This window comes from Rhinatrema bivittatum, chromosome 13 (assembly GCF_901001135.1).
Source record: "Rhinatrema bivittatum chromosome 13, aRhiBiv1.1, whole genome shotgun sequence".
Classification (NCBI taxonomy): Eukaryota; Metazoa; Chordata; class Amphibia; order Gymnophiona; family Rhinatrematidae; genus Rhinatrema; species Rhinatrema bivittatum.
Genome location: NC_042627.1, coordinates 24,841,248 through 24,859,194, shown reverse-complemented (window position 1 = coordinate 24,859,194; position 17,947 = coordinate 24,841,248). Strand labels below are relative to the sequence as shown.

The window sequence follows — 17,947 nt, the reverse complement described above, 5'->3', positions numbered from 1 at the left end:
CTGCTTTAGTTTGAATAGATGTCCCAGAGTAGTCTATGGGTACTCATAGACTACTTCCCAGTATTTGTCTGCTATTTCAGTTACTGCTCTGTGGGTTGGAATACTGAATTTTCTGTCTCCAGTCTGAAAATATATTATCTTTCATGAAAAAAAAAGAATGGCATTCAGGATCCTAACCCGATGGGAAGCTAATGTAATTCATCTGATGCAATATTTTGTATAAATACAGTATATTGCTTTTTGTATTTGTCTTGTTATGCTTGCTCAAGTTATCTATTCAGCAGTTTCTCCATGGACAAGCAGGATAAAGACGGCTACATAAGAGGTAATGGTAGAGCTCAGGCTGAGAAGTGCTTTTTGAGCATGTGTGAACCTTCCTGTCAGTCATGGTAATCTTGGTATGAGATCATCGCAGCGTCCAATGCTATCAAATGAATTTCAATGCAGGTATTCCGTTAGTGTAATGCACTAGTACAGCTGCTAGGAGTTGATCAGCACACACACCTTGGTACTGAAACATTTCTATCTGCATCAAACAAGCAAAACAAAGTACCGCAAAATGAAAAATTGCCTGTGCATTCTGGTTGCAGAATCAGACAGCTCTTCCCCCAGCAATTCCACCACCATCAAATAATTCTGTAGTGGAAAAAGTGGCTGGAACTTATGAAAAAAAAGCTTTTAAGATATGCAAAGCTTGCCGCCTCCTTCTCCCACTTGGAGCAAATATAACCAATTATGGACATTAAGTTGAACAGTCAGTCTTCTGTACTACCTTATTAATATAGAGATGAAAAGATCTAGTTTTGGATCCATTGTCAATATTTCTTCCGAGGGCTAGAACAACTCCAGAGGATGTTCCTATTAAATTGTCTGAGAATCATCCTATGCCTCCTATCACTCAATCCAGGTGACAAGGAATCCACAGCTCTGCTGTCGGACCCATCTTCTCAGCTTATTGGGGGACATCTCTTCCTGAAGATATGACATATCCTACTTTTGTACAGAAAACGGCCAAGGAAATTCCATTTAGTTTGCAAGAGCCTAGAGAAGATGGATTTGGATTGCTTAAATACATTCAATCACCTAAGCAAGAAATAGCAGTTCCCAGCCTCAGACTTCTTCAGGAACTTCAGTTAAGAATGTGACAAATACCTTTTATCTACCCTACTGACAAGACAGCAGTTTTGGTCAAGCAGTTCTTCAAAGCTTATTTCCTTCAACTCTACCCTTCTACCTCAGACAATAATTGTGGGTTGCAGTGTTCTACTGACGAGAATAAATAACAGAATAATCACATGCACCCCCTCAGCTTGGGCCTCCCCCATATGAGTGGCCAGTTTTTGTCCTGCTTGTCCTTGGAGAAAGCTATGTTGCTCGCACATAACGGATGTTCTCCATAGACAGCAGGGTAAATCAGCCACACGGTCCCCTTAGTCTAGCTAGTTGTTAAGACTGAGAATACTTGCATTTCCCTCAGTCTCTTTTCTTCCACAAAGCTTGTAAGACAAGGTTCTCTTGCTCTCTCCCACAGCTACTGCAGTGGAAGTTTCTGGAGCTGCATAAGTTGTCTTTTCTGGCAGGGCCCCATGGGTTTTGTTTTCTCTTTTGTGTACCTTTCGATAGTGTTTGTTTTTGATTTTTCTTCCTTTAATCCTCTTTCTCTGCCGACCACATGGTGTGGAATTCTGAGTGAGCTTTGTCCATCTTGGCGCAATCGGATGGTATTGCTTCCTTCTGTGCCTGATTTATCCTGCTGTCTGCGGAGAACACCTGTTACAGCTGAGCAACTTAGCTTTTGTTAAGTTCCTTTTGGGGCTTCCAACTCAATCAGAATTGGCCTCTGATGTGGCTCTGGTGCCATTAGCCTTAAGTCACAATTACCTGACAGTGTTCCTACTTTATAAGATGCCCACCCACTCCTCCTAATCAGGCCATTGCAGGCCTTCGTCACAGGCCACATACATTCTGCATCAGCATTGTGCAATGTTTAAGATTCTCTCTCCGAGGTGTTTCTGAATGTTAGCTTTGACTGGCCTGAGGAACAGAAGTCAGGTTTAGAAGCATGTAGAGTCACAGGGCCATCTGTTAGACCCCCCCCCTGGATTACAGTAAATGCTTGCCAGTGTTACATAATACACACAACCTTATTTGAGAGAGAGTTTTTTCTTTATACAACATTAGGCAAAGGAAACACAAGATTTATATTTCTGGTGATTATCAGCAATATGTGAGGGTACTTTTTTCTATATTTCCATTAACTCTGCAGTAGCAGAGACCACACAAAAAATGCCAAGCAAGCATGATATGAAAAAATAGAGGGAACATGTTTATGCAATTTTGCAATCTTATACAAGGTAGCCTGTTTCTCTGGAGCTATATTTAAAAAAAAAAATGTTCATGATTGATATTTAAAAAAAAAAAAAAAAAAAATTTGCAAGATGTAATATTTTGGTTTAAGAACAAATATTAATTTTTAATTATATATCAACATATTGTGATGGGAGACAAACAGTATCTTTAAATGTAAAACTATGACACAGTCTAGAAAACTTTTCTGCTATTTTTAAAACATATGTATGTGCTTGTCAGACAAATCTAGTAAGTTTCTTTGGGTGACCAGAGCATTAGATCGGGGAGAGTGCTAGATATAGTGTACTTGGATTTCAACAAGGCTTTTGAATTACAATATTTTTTTAATAATTTAAACTGAGTTATAACTTAATTTCTGTCTGCCTCTAAAATATTTTTTTTGTTATAATGTTTTGAGTACAGCCATCAGTACATCAAATGGGAAAAAAAAACCAGTAGTCCACAAAAAATAGAAAGCCAATCAACACCAGCTTAACAAGGTTAAAAACCATCAACCTACAGATTGTGCAAAAACAATATTAACTACATATTCAGCTGCTAAATACATTAAGAACAATAAACAATTTTTTCTTCCCCCCTCCCATCTCCCACCCCCCCTCCAGAAAGTATCAAGTGAAAGGAGGAATAGAATAAAAGGAAAAAAAAAAAATATATATATATAATAGCAAATATGAGAAATGGGTGCCAAAGACCAAGCGGTATTTCAAATACTCATGTCTTCACTTTAAAATGTTGAATCACCGGATCCCACACTGCCAGGATTTGTGGGAATATTAATTTCGTCCAGAGAGCAACTCTAGTTCCATCTATTTACAGAGTTCCTCAGACCACTCTGCTAAAGAGGGTGAGCGTAATCTTTTCCAAAAGCAGAGCAACACATGCCTCCCAATAGCAATCAGCTTCATACTGGAGCAATCTCTTATCTCTAAGGTCCTCTGGCTGAAAATAAAGGATAAAGATTCTAGGGTCATCAGGTACATCCAAGGAGAACCCTGCCTGGACTACATCTTTAATTTCTTTCCAGTACCCCATAATCACTGGCCAAAAATTTAAAATTTGGGATAATGTAATTGTCCACAAGCTCACCAACAAAGATCTGACACATCAGTACGCATCACTTTCAGCCAAATCGGCACATAATAAGTTTGTAGCATTATTCTGTTGTTCAACAGCCTCGAGACCGTGAACATTTCCACAAATCTACCCACACGTGATCCCACTCCTCTTCCTCCAATCCCTTGCCCAGTTCCCCCTCCCAAGCTAATAAACCCTGTATCTGTTTCTTATCCTTAGCTCACTGAAGCTCTCTGTATATATTTTCTCAATCGACCCTTCACTTTTTTCTTAATAAAAATTGCATTTTCCAAAATAGACTTTGCCGGAGGGTTTCCTTAATCTCCAGCTTACGAACTCTCTCCCTCAATTGCAAAAAGAGGAAAGGCTTCCAAGTCAAATTTTACTTGGTGTTTGCCATGCTCAAAGAGCTGAGAGAGAGGTTTCAGTGAAGAATTGCATATGATTTTGCACACCTTTTGGAGACCATAATTTAACCAGCTTTCCATACTGGAGTATTTTAATTGTAAATGGTACCCTTTATGCAATGTAATTGTCAATCTTGTTGCAACATGCTTGAACTCTGCTGTTGAAAAAGCATGATATAAATAAGAAGATATAGTTTTGCATAGGTGACAAACTTGAGTGCCCTAGGCATGGGCCTTAAAGTGACTGACTAGAGTGCAGAAACTGATTGAGTGGGAGGCAACCTTGGTAAATCAAGTTTACTAAGAGGACAGGCGGTGTTAACACTGGAGTGCTGCAGTGATGGGTCTTCTGTCCAGTTCTGCTTAACGCTTTCAGAAGTGGTATCGTGGAAAGGCTATCTGGTAAGGTTTGCCTTTTTGGCGACTATTCTAAACTCTGCAACAAGTTAGACACCTTGAAAGATGGGGGAAAACATGTGGAGGGCTGTAGTGAAGCTTGAGAAACAGTCTAGAGTTTGGCAGCTAAGATTTAAGCCTAAAAATGCAAGCTCATGCATTTTGGGTTGTGAAAACCTAAGAGAGCAAATCAACATGAAAGTGAAATTCTGTGCATAAACCATGAACAGGATCGGGGGGGGGGGGGGGGGGAGTGATCATATCTGATCTTGTACTGTCCAAACGGGTAGGTAAAAAGCATGCTTGGGTGCACAGGGAGAATAGCCAGTAGGAAAAAAAGAGGTGATTTGCCTCTGTATAAATGTCTGATAACTCATTTAATGTACTGTAAACAATTCTGGAGACCACACCTGCAAAAGGATATTGTCTGTCCAGAAGGCAGCTACTAAAATGGTCAAGTAATGTTTATTATAAAGTGTATGGGGACAGACCTAAAGATCTAACTGTATACCCTCAAAAGGAGGTAATGGGGGAAATATGATAGACATTTAACTCCCTCCAAGGATTAAATGCACAAAAGACAGGTTTATTTGAATGGAAAGGAGGCTCTAGAAAAAGGGGGGTCACAGGAAGAGATCAGGTAAGAGGAGTAATCCAAGAAAATATTTCTTTTATGGAGTGGAGGTGGTGAAGTGGACAGTGTCAGATTCCAATAAAGCATGGAACAAGCACAGGATTCTGAGGGCAGAGGAAGGAATTGTAAAGCTAAGCAAGAGCTACGGATGGGCCATATATGGTCTTTATCTGCCATCATGTTCTGCGTTTTTGTATATCAGGAATGTGCAATCTTTCAAATGACATAAGAAATGCCAACAGAATTTCTTATGGCCTATTCTATCTCTAAATGTCATTGTGTGGTGGTCTCTAAAAGTGCATTCTTTACATTTGTTTCATTTTAGTGCCTGCTATTTGCTAATAGCTTGTACTAACGGACTTGGCGTGTTCCTGAGCAATGGTGGCCAGCCTTGATCCTCCTGTTGACTAACCCCACTCCCCAAAACTTTTCAGAAAGCTCCTCCAGAGTTACCTCCTACCTCCTCTATTTTCTACTCCCGTCTAGCGTACCCAGTACCCCAGGGTCCAGAAGGGCCAGGAGTGATTCCCAATCATTCCTTCGGTCAACTGGTGCTATTTTGGAATATGGCATCAGCAGGGCAGGAGTGTCTGGAGGTCATTCCTGCTCCCTTTTGGACCCCCAGGGTGTCAGACAAGCTAGAAGGGAGGGATTTAAGGGAGTGTAGGCCTTTCTGAAAAGTTAGGAGGGCAGCACTAATCTGAGGCGGGACTGGCTACTATCATCCAATCACATGCAAGTAGCATGCTCTAAAAAAACAAAACATGGACTTGAAAAAAATCTAAAATGAAATGAATATTTTTTTTTGCCTGTGCATCCCAAATATTTATCCTCAAATTGCTGATCTTTGTTTCATTTTCTCTTAATCAATTTTGCAAGTATTTAAGAATATATCTAAAATTATTAAGAATTGCCCTGAAATGTACAGTTCCTGTTTGCAGAGTGTTGCAGTATTTTTGTCAGCGTCTGCTCTTTAGATGGTGAAGAGACAATTGAGAGGGAAAGAATCAGAGAATTAATATGGAGAAGGAACTAGACTTCTGGTGGAAATATTGGTACCCACCGGTTAAATTGCTTTTTGAAATTGTGTTATGTAGGTGACTGCTTAAAGTGTAAGAACAAGGGGTTAATAAACATGTGGATATAGCATATTTGGATTTTCAGAAGGCATGTGACAAAGTGCCCCTTTAGAGACTCCTGAGAAAATTTAAAAAGTCATGGGATTGGAGGCAATGTCCTACTGTGGATTGCAAACTGGGTAAAAGATAGGAATCGGAGTAGGAATAAATGGTCCGTTTTCTCAGTGGAGAAAGGTAAACAGTGGAGTGCCTCAGGGATCTGTACTTGAGCTGGTGCTTTTTAATATATTTATAAATGATCTGGAAAAGGGAATGACGAGTGAGGTGATCAGATTTGCAGATGACATACAATTCTTCCAAGTAGTGAAATCACAAGTGGCTTATGGGAAGTTGCAGGAGGACCTTGCAAGACTGGAAGACTGGGCATCCAAATGGCAGATGAAATTTAATGTGGACAAGTGCAAGGTGATGCACATGGGGAAAAGGATCTGGACATCATACATGATACTTTGAAATCCTCAGCTCTGTGTGCAGCAGCCAGGCCTTGTGTTTTCAGGTATGCAAAGTGGGGGATTTTTCCCTTATTTTAATTATTGGGTGTTTGATGTGGCTGCTATTTTAATATATTTTATTGCTGTTTGGAAATTTTCAAAACTTTTTATATGAGTTCTTAATTATTGGATGTTATTCTATTTCTCTTCTGTGGCAATATTATTTTTATTAGTATGGTTTGTCATGATTGATTTATATTTTCTGATTTTGTTTGATTTTAGAGTGAGGTTTCTGGTTTTTCTATTGTTTGATTGCATAGCCTGTCTTGGAGTTTTCAGTTCAGTTTCTATTTACACATTTCTATTTATACTTTAGGTCTCTCTATTCTGTATTTGGAGAGGGTCTGTCTGTGTTCTTCAGATATAAGTGAGGTGTGAGGTATTCTGCTAGCATGTATAGTTTCTATGTAGGAATTTAGAGCAGACTGATTTGTTTTGCTTTCCTAATAGGAGGTGTTTTAGGGCCTGGTATAATATTTGCCTTTTCATAGATAGGGATGTTCCTGTTTGAGTGCTTGCAGTTAGTACTGTTGTGTTAAGGAAATTTTACTAGATTGCTGTCGTTTACTTAAAGCTGTCCAAGAGCCAAACCCATACCTAACACGCTTACAATAGGCCTGATACTATGAGTTCAAAGTGTCTTTTTTGCAGGGCTTTCTGGGTGGCACCACATCAGTGCATGTTTTTCTGTACAACAAACTGGTACCAGTTGCAGGGCCCAGCTGGCACCAGTTTTATGCACCGGTAGGTGGGGCAGGAGCACCTGGGGATCATTCCTGCACAATATAGAAATTTTGGACCTGTAGATGAGGTAAAATAGGTTCATGGGAGAGTCAGTTCTGACATTTGTATTGTCGGAGGGAGTAAGGCTTTTTTTCGGCAGTGACAAGGGGTCTGGGACTGACAGTTTCTATAATGTGTTTAAAAAAACAAAACAAAACACAAAAAACCTGAACCGGGAGGGGGGAAGCACAGCACTTTTTCGCACAGGACAGCAAAAATGTTAACACCGGCCCTGGTGATGGCAGTCAAAAAAGCAGACAGATTGTTGGGAATTATTAGGAAAGGAATAGAAAATAAAACAGAGAATGTCTTAATACCTCTGTATCACTCCATGGTGAGACTGCATGTAGAGTACTATGTAAAATTCTGCTTGCTGTATCTCAGAAAAGATAAAGCTGAACTGGACAAGGTACAGAGAATGACCACCAAAATAAGGGGGTGGAAAGGCTAAAAAGGGTTAGGGCTGTTTAGCATGGAGAAGATATGGCTGAGGTGGGATATGATAGAAATCTATAAAATCATAAGTGGAATAGTACAGGTAAATGTGAATCTGTTGTGTACACTTTCAAATAATACAAAAACTAAGGGACACTTCATGAAGTTAGTAAGTAGCACATTTAAAACAAAACGTTTTCAATCAGTGTACAGTTAAGCTCGGGAGTTCATTCCCAGAGGATGTGATAAAAGGAGCTAGTGTAGCTAGGTTTAACAAAAGGTTTGGCCACGTTCTTGGGGAAGTAGTCCACAAACTGTATTAATCAGATATATTTGGGAAAAACCACTACTTATTCCAGGGCATTAACTGGATTGGCTACTGTTGGAAACAGGATACTGGGCTTGATGGACCCTGGGTCTGACCCAGTATGCCTGTTCTTATTCCGATTCCCTGTAGAAGTTGTTTGAAGGAAGCCATAGCATGGGTCATCCTCTTGTGCCCTGGTAATAATCTCATATTGATAGTGCTTCATTCCCTGATGAAGCATACTAATGTAAAACTGTTGGTCTTTCATCTTGCAATTTAGTATGGATTATTGCTGCTATTACTGTTGCCTGGCATGCTAATAAATGTTAGTTTTATCACTCTCACCTTGGAGGTTGAGGGATTGGTTTATTGGTGCAGGAGAGTTAGTCCTGAGCAGATTGAGAATGCTTACAGTGGTTTTATGGCTGAAGAAACTAGACCAAATATGTGCACAGTATGGGATATAGATACTAAGGAAGTGATGAGAACTAGCAAGCAAAATTAATTGGACGGTTGATCAGACTAGATGGGCCATATGGTCTTTTTCTGCCGTCATGTTTCTATGTATTTACTTCTCATAACGCAGAGGTTGGAAGTCCATAAAGGATTTGTTAATAGCAAAAATATCCACAGTACAAGGATAACTGGAGATACATCATTTTATTTGGTGAGCATGTAAGTATGGTTCAGTAGTTACAGCAAAGAACTGTAAGCCAGGAGAGCTAAGAAGATTTGGGGTTTTTTGTTTTGTTTTTTTTTAAATCTTGCTGACATATGAAGTGTGTGCACCCAGGCAGTTCACCAGCTGTAATTGGGTGGTAAATACTAAACTTCCCTTCACTTCTTCATAGGTCAAGCATCAAAGCTGATAGAATTCACACCTTTGAGGTGAATATAAACGTTTATTAAATTGTAAAGCACATTGAAAATTCAGTTTGTATGAAAAGTTCTATATAAATCCAAATTGTTAGAGGAGCCCACCATATTTCAGTCCTTTACTTTTTTTTTGTGGTGAGAAACTTTAAAAAAAAAAAAAATTGTATGAAAGTCTACCCTTCAAGAAGATGCAGCTATCATGTGAAGTATGTTTATCTTTTAGAACAAAGCCGGCGAGATGACCTAGAAGCATTGGGGCACATGTTCATGTATTTCCTCCGAGGCAGTCTACCTTGGCAAGGGCTAAAGGTATATTTTATAAGGAAATCCTTTTTCATGAATCTCTTTGCAGCTTTTAGAGCAGGTGAATTGCCTGTAATAAGGTCCTGGGTAAAATTAGTCACTCAGATTATCATCCTGAAAAATATCATGATGTTTATGTTGTTGCTTAGCTTTTTCCCAGTTTGTAACCAAATGACAATAACCTTGTGTCTGACACCCAGAGAAAACATAGGTACTTTGTGGATGAGTTGTTTGCTTCTTAAAGGAGTAGTAAGCAATACCGTGTTCTACCAAAATAGCTGCATTAAAAATGTTTGGGACCTAAAGTCATTTTTTTTTTGGAGTCTCAAATGACAAGGATCCAGTTAACTCTCAGAGCATTGTTTCCCTGTATTAGCACATCTTGAATTGCTTTTAGTCCTGTCACAGATTGCTGACAATAACACATTTGTTTCTGACATAACTGTACCATTTAAAACTTGCGCACCACACAAGTAGTTCATTAATATTTAACCCCAAGTATTGTATGGAGAGAGGTTTTTTTTGTTTCCTGATGTGAAAGCAGCATAATGTTACTAGTAAAATTCATCATGACTTAACGGAATATTTAGGATTGCTGCCACTATACATATCGCTTATTCTTAATTTAATGATATTTATAGTCCCATCCATTTGTGCAATGACATACAAAATAATTCACATGATTACAATGTCTGTCCAAAAGAATTTACGATCTAATTTTTTTTTTTAACTCTAGAAGGTTAAGTGATTTATTCATAGTTACAAAGCATGTGGTGGATAGTTGAGTTGAACTAAGATCTTTAGGGCAGAGTTCTATGCTTTAACTTGTGAACTGCCTGCAAGGCTTGTCTATATGATAAACCACTTGTGAACAATTGATAGTAATCCATTTATGGAATGGAAGCCTTTACAAACCATGAATTATTTCTTAACTTAAGTCTAACAATCCCTCAGCTTACTTTCTAGTTCCATATGCTCAGATGATGATGAGTGATGCCTTTTAATTGTGTAATTATATAGAAAAACATTTCCTCTAACCATGGATGAAGTTTTCAGTCAAGTTTCTACTGTTTCCCTGATGGTACTTGAAAATTGCATTACAGGTTTTTTCATAATGGACTCCACTATTGAACCATAAAGGTGCAAAGTTCTGTCCTAGACCCTGAACTGAAAGAGAAATCTATTAATTCCAGTACTTGAACCATTGGGAGCAAATTCAGCATGGAATTACCTTGTTTCTCAACAATTGCATTAAATAATATAGTAGAAATAATACATTTTAGCACAATCCACCATTCTAAAGATTTGTTTAGCTGAAATTCTGGCTGTGATTTGCAGTGCAATGGCTGAAGTATTTTCTGTTTGTCTCCTGCAGGCAGACACATTAAAAGAACGGTATCAGAAGATAGGGGATACAAAGAGAAACACACCTGTTGAAGTTCTTTGTGAAAACTTTCCAGGTAAGACCAGAGTGACTTGTACTATTTTGCACAACAAAAATATATCTGTATATGATCAGAGAAGGAGCCTGGTAAAAGAAACCTAAGTATCATGTGTTTTTATTTACTTGTTCACAAATAGAGCAGGGAATTCCCAACTTATAGAAAAATCATAAACAGAAAACAATCAATTGATGATCTCTGCTGGCTTGCGTTCTCTTAATGGTTGTTAGACTTTAGGACTCTGTTGCTAACTATAGGTTGCTCTAAATCACAAAAAAGTTAATTTGAGCATCTTCTCCCAACAGATATTTTACATACCCGAAAAAGCTCATTCTATCAGACTAATTCATCTTTTCACAGGGTATAGATCACATTCATGAGAGTACACAATGAGAATAAAGTTTGGATAATTGCCCCTCATTTGTGATAGAAAGATGGTAGTTAAGAAGCCCATTTAAAGGACGCATCTGAGAAGTATTGCCAGCACTTGTAAGTTGTATAACTAAGTGCTGCCCAATAGAAACTCAAAATATTAGCTAAAATTGGTTTATAAGTTATTAATCACTAATTACACAAGTACAAACATAACACAAATGAGTTGGTACATAGCATAAGGATGTGAAAAGCATTTTGATGCTCCTCGCCTTCCCTTCCAATCCTACATGCCTTCCCACAGTCGGAGAGAGAGCGTGTTCATATCAAGAAATGTGAATTGGCTTCAAACAAGAATTGGCTGAGTAAAAGGCAATATATGAAAGTGGAGTTAATCCAACAAGCCAGACACATGTTTGAAGTAAGATGCAGGTCCTGGAAGAACAGTACACTGTGGATGACCTCACAAGACCTACAACATAGTCCAAATCATGTGCCTGCTACTGCTAAACTCTGATTATGGTGACAAGGCCAGAAGAAAATTTATAGAGGGTAATCTTCAAACATCCTGTATTACTTATGTGAAAGATATGTGCATAAGTTACACCAGTTCATGCATATGTCTGCTTTGAAAATTATCCCACACAAGCTACACCTGCTATTTGGTGTGAACAAAATATTTTCTCAAAATATAAGTGCACATGGCTGCATTTTATAGAGTGCGCAGAAATCCAAACTCTGTCCCCAGGAACATGCGAACAAGCCTTATGCATGTAAGTTTGCCCACCTATCTAGCAGGCAATTTTGTAAAAGGCCACTTCTGTGCATAAAATAGTTTTATGCTCAGAGGTCCCTTTGAAAATGTTCCCATATAAAGACTTGTTGAAAAGCAGTGTGTTAAAGAAATTAAACTTCCTTGATTTTTCATGGTAGTGAATGAATTTTATTTTTGCATTTACAATCTGCTTTCTTTGAACAGAAACTGACTCAAAGTGGCTTACAGCAAAAGACTACAATAAAAAATATACAATACAAATAAAAATACAATAATACTGAGCATTCCTAAATATAAATAATCAAGATAGTACCTAATTAATTGCCATTCCAGCCCACTCCTCTTCTAAACCATAGACCACAGTCTACCAGAGGCCACCAAAATAATGTACATTCATCCTCACGCCCTCAGGGACTCAAAAGGCTTAGAGCGTCCTTTTTTTTTTTTTTTTTTTTTTAGCCCTTTGAAAAAGTGTTGGAATACAGCAAAGTTTTATGGGTGCCACGTTAGTCCAGTTGAATTTTTCTACTTATGCAGCAAAGAAAATTATAAATGGTATCTCTTTGGACAAGATTTCATAATATAATATCAGCCTTCCTCGCTTCTCAAATTAAAATGCAGACCTATCTGAATTCTAACACAAATGCACCCCAAGTACAAATGCAAAGGAAAATATTGCAGTTGTAGTAACTGGGACAATGTTGAAACTGTCACTTAGGTGCAAAGTCCATGAGTACCACTAACGTACTTTCCCTGTCACTGTACCCACTATCTTTTGCACCTGTGTTTTGTGTGGGTCGAATTTTTGTGGAAAATGCATGCGGAGTTGCATATCTGAGCACATCTTCTGATTCCACCCAAAACACACGGCATGTACCTTTTAGCCAGATTACAGGAGCACCATTCTCAATCAGTCTGTGTACCCAGTGACATTCCTGTTTGCCCTTGTAAAAGGTATTGAAACTTGCCCTCTGGATAAAGTTGGGTGGTTTCCATGCTAGTCTACTTTTAACTCCCTACCAGGCAATTCTGATGCCCCTCTGCCACCTCCTTATCACTCTTGCTCATGCATCAAACTTCCCCTTCCTCTTTCTTCTTGATACCACCTTTGTCATGAAATCAGTGATTCACTTGGATGTTCACGCAAATGTCATCCTTTGCTTTGACCTCCTCATTTTGTTTTGACTTGAGAAAAGGAGCGTAGTTCCCAAAAGCGTTCAAGAAATGTATTGCATTAGTCCAATTATAAGGTGTGACCTTATTGTTGGGATTATTGATCTTTATTTCTGTGAGTAACTGGATGCAGCACAATGTGGCGTCGGTTTTATTTTTCCCAAGTAAGAATAATTCCTTACGGAATATGAGTTATGACTGAAACCTACTTTATAGGTTTTTTTTTTCTGTGCCAAGCCTTTACTTGTATTACCGGATTTAGCAAGGAGAGTTGACACTTTAGAGGCAGCAGAAAGACTCGTTATTCGATAACACATTGCAAACATAACCAGAAGCTGCGTATGTGTAAACGTTGGGGGGGGGGAAGGACTCTTGGGTGCTCATTGATGCTGAACTGGAAGTTCCTATGCATTTTAGATGCTTTGTTCGGCCACATTTTAACTAATCCGTTTACTTTATTGCTCTGAGGTGCAAAACAAACAAGTTAGCAAATAAATGGAAGCTGTTTGGCAGAAAGAATAAGTTGCATGTAGCTGGTTTTGAAAAGGACATTTGAGAAACAACTGTGAGAAGACTCGTAAAGATCAATCGAACCAAACGTGTGTCTAATCCTGGAGCAGTGTTTCCCAGTCTGTTTGCCATCAGACCTGATCAGGTATGCTGTGGAAGTTAACCGCTGCCTGAGGCTCGGATGCAAACCAGCACCTGGGCTCTGTTCTTGGCACCTCGCAGCAGTAAGACAGCAGCAGTGGCTCTTAAACAGGCAAAAGCCCCTTTCTGAGAGCATGTCATGCTTGCCTCTTCTTCCTAGCCACAGCATGACCCCTGGAGCATGCTGATTAATGGACAGTTGGTAGGGCACGGATAGCTGGGTCCCGTTTTGTGGAACAGATGTTGCACAGAACACATCATCTTTCCTGTCCTGAATGCTTCCTTTGAGTTCCCTCCAGTCTCTGTCTATCCCCAGGCTGAGTGAGGTTTGGGGGGATGCCCTGAGCACTGGGTGTGACTTACTCTGAGTGTTGGAAGCAGCAGCAGCAGCAGCAGTGGAGCCGCTCGGGCAGCCAAAGTGTGTGCCACATCAAGTTCTCCCTTGTTTCTAGAGAGAACTGGTCCAGCGTGATGGGTTCCTATGTATCTCCATCCTTCCCTCCCCCTTTGTGGGGCTTTCAGTGCTTCTCCCATGTGAGACCTCCGTCTACTATCTCTTCACGGAAGCTGGTGTGCCACACAAGATTTTTGTTAATTTTAGACGTGCCTTGTAGTGTAGTGTTTTGGTATGGTAGTGATTTTGGAACGTACGCAAGCAGGGGGAGGATTCTTGAAATGAGTGATTTGTAGGAGGAGGTCACACAGATTGTGGCTTGAACTTGAGAATCACGATCGATCGTATTTCCCAGATTTCTGTCTGCAGAAAGATCAGAATTGTGTTTCCCATACTTACCTGAAGCTGATACATGATACCTCATGCTGGTAGTGTCCCCTCCCCCTCCTGTGTTTCATTAACGTAGAGTTCACTTGGCACTGCACTGTGTGTCTCTAGGACTTCCTCAAACCCTGCTAGCCAGGTCACTTCCTCTGCTCTTCTGTCTTCAGGGACAGAGCATTTCTTATTTCTTTCTGCTCTCTAGTTTTTCAGTTCTCATCTGCATATTCAAATATTCTGTTCTTCTCTTCACCTTGCTTGCCTTTGAGGCTCACAGGAAAGGTGAGGAAATACTTCTTTACTGAGAAGAGTGGATGCCTAGAATAGCTTACCAATAGAGGTGGTAGTAATGAAAACACTTGCAGAATTCACAGGGCTGATGCTAGCTTTCTTTTGCTGCCCTGTGCAAAAATAATTACTGTGCTTTCTCTCCCCCCCCCCCCCCCCCCAATTCATTCAGTGTCTGTCCTGGGTCCATCAAATAAAGCCCAGCTCCGTCCTGCGATCTGACACACACCCCACCCCAGAACCCATGGATAGAGAAGGGTATGAGATACCTTAGGCAAGCCTCTTACAGCCTTGCGCACACACACTCCCACACCCTTTACAGACACACACAGTTAAATTAGCATTTATAACAAATTTTACATGAAAAACATTCAATAGTACAGTCTTCTAAGGCAGTAATATCATTTACAACATATTATATTTACATACACTCCTGTGGTGCCAACCAGAAAACTCTGCAAAAAAAAGACACTTGGAGCTCCTTTGGGATTAGACTTTTTGTAATGTGTATTGGGTGTCAACTTAGCCCTCAGAAATCCATGAATAAATAGAATTATCATTACAATATAATAAACCTCCCATACAAAACCAACTCTAAATCTTATCTATGAAAAGGCAACACTACACATATTGCACCAGGCCCTAAAACTCCAATAAACTCTTATTAGGAAACCAGGCTGCTATAGATCCCTACACAGAAATTACATGCCAGCAAGATACTTCACCTCGATCACATATGCAAAACATAGACAGACCCTGACCAAATACAGAATAAAGAGATCAGAAAGTATAAACAGGAACGTGCTGAGAAGAACTGAACTGGAACCCACAACAAGCCAACCTCTACATGCAGGGCAACAATGGAAAAACAGAAACATTATCATTCTTCATAAAACATTACATAATAAAATCAAGAAATATAAAACAATCATAATAGTAAAATCATATTCATAAAAAGAATATTTCAAACCAGTTAATGAATAGAATATCCAAAATTTCCCAAACACAAAATATTTCAAAACATCTGATGAATAAAAAAAATCCAATAATTAAAAAATGTTATATTCCCCTCCCCCCAAAAAAAGTTTTGAAAGAGCAGAATCATCAAATTACACCCAATAATTAAAACTAATAAGGATTTTAAAATTCTTCTGCTCTCCATACCTGTGATCTTCTGATTTCCAGTCACCCTGAGATTGTCGTGGATTGGGGGAGGTGGGGGCCACATAATTTATCTTCTCTCTCACACATGCACAATAACACATTCGTGTTCCCCCTCTCTAACGTACACAGGCACCCTCTCCCTCCTCCCAGGTACAGTATATGGGGGGGTGTGCGTGCCTTTGAGAAGCCTATATGTGACACATGGGCCCTCACAAGCACACAGGCTTTCACACATTCACATGCACACAGGCTCTCACTCGTTCACACACACAAACACATTGCCTCCTGTCGACTTTGGACCATGGTGGGATGAGCTCCACCATGGTCTACTGATTTTCCTGCTTGGGGGGGAGTGGGGGGGTAGGGCAGGCTGAGTGCACGCAGGCAGGCAGGCACACAAACAGAAGACCCAGGCCTCTCATTTTCAGCCGCCGGCAGATTGAGCACTGGCAGCCTGCAGTATCTCTCCTTTGGCTGCTGGTGGGTTGAGGCCAGCGGCCTACAGCTTCTCTCCTTCGGCTGCTGGCAAGTCCCGAGGCTCCGCCGGCAGCCCCACAGCCTCCCTTGCTGCTGCCGGCCCACCACCCCCTTCCCTGGGTGTGCCGCCCTGTGCAAGCGCATGGTATGCACATGCACCGGGCCTGAGAATTCAAGCATGCCTGGGAGACAGACGCAGAAACTTGCTTAGACAGCAAGAGGGAGAGAGGATGGCAGCATTGTAGGCAAGAGCCACTAGGCAGGGTCAGGCCAGGAGGTCTTTATCTGCCAGCAATTAGTTTGTTACTTGAAAATACATTCCACTGTTATACTATTTATGCTTTTTGGCTAACTTGAGCAGTTTTAGGTATTTTTTTAACCTGTAGTTTAAAAAAAAAAAAAATTCCTTACCCTTTAGGGGAATGAAATGTCTTTAAAAGATTTATTAAGTTGGTCACCCATAGAGACTTCAGTCAGTGACTGGCTAAATCTTTAGACTACAGCAGTTCTTTTGGTCTTGCAGCTTGTTTACCCATCAGTGCCATAGTTTGCTATAAAATTCATGATGCATTTGCATTGGATTTTAGACAGGTCTGCATTTTAATTTGAGAGCAAGGAAGTCTGATATTGTATTATGAAATCTTGCCCAGAGAGGTACCATTTATAATTTTCATTACTGCATAAGTAAAAATATTCAATTAGACTAACAGGGCAACCATAAAACTTTGCTGTGTAAGAGAATTATTCCCACGCTTTTTTTTTTTTTTTTAAAGAATGAACTTCAGAAGGTATCCAGATTAGTCCTAACCTTTTATCTCGTTTCTTCTGAACAGAGGAGATGGCGACATACCTAAGATACGTCAGGAGATTAGATTTCTTTGAGAAACCAGACTATGACTATTTACGGACGCTCTTCACAGAGCTCTTTGAAAGGAAAGGATACACATTTGACTATGCCTACGACTGGGTTGGCAGGCCAATTGTAAGTACCGTGCACCAATGGCAAAACCTCTTGTGGGAGTTGTGGCTGTAGATGGAAAATTCTTGATGCTAAAAACAATGGCTTTTTTTTTTTGTCCAGCACTTATTAGGCTGAATTGGAACCAGTTTATTCAGTTATCTAAGGTTTTCCCCTATTTTTTAACCTTTTCCCCATCAAGCCCAGTTATCATAGGTCTAACCCTCAGCCAGAGGCTGTGCCTCCTTCTGGAGCCCAGTCTGCATACACTTTGAGCCTGGCCTGTAGATACCGTAATTTTGCATTGGCCAGAATTCCCTCCCTCTTAGAGGAACAGCACTTTTTTAAAAAAAATAATCTGGTTTAAAGGAAAAAAAAAATCAGCATAGCTTGACTTTTTTTTTTTAATCTGTTCCTTATTTCTTTCCTAATTTCAAATATTTAGTATTTTGGTGTGTTTTTAAAGTTTCTCCCACAGACAGAAATTTGTAAATCAAGAGCTAGCTCTGCTCTATTTTTTGTCAGAAATCTCTCCAGAAAGTATAATGAAACACCTCAATGATCCATCCAGCATTAACATTTGAAAAATAAGCATAGGGATGGGTATTCTGTTATAGTTTTGTTCTATTTAGTTTTCTTGCTTTGAATCTTTCACAT

The 17,947-nt window shown here is 39.7% G+C and overlaps 1 protein-coding gene across 7 annotated transcripts in view; it reads left to right on the top strand.

Annotated features, from left to right (window-relative positions):
- Positions 1-17,947, top strand: part of CSNK1G1 (casein kinase 1 gamma 1) — a 251,138-nt gene that overhangs the window by 191,604 nt on the left and 41,587 nt on the right. For all 7 annotated transcript variants that reach the window (XM_029574623.1, XM_029574617.1, XM_029574619.1 and 4 more), the window contains 3 exons: positions 9,136-9,221; positions 10,591-10,675; positions 17,166-17,314. In XM_029574623.1, the coding sequence (XP_029430483.1) occupies positions 9,136-9,221; positions 10,591-10,675; positions 17,166-17,314 (320 nt within the window). The remainder of the gene's footprint in view (positions 1-9,135; positions 9,222-10,590; positions 10,676-17,165; positions 17,315-17,947) is intronic.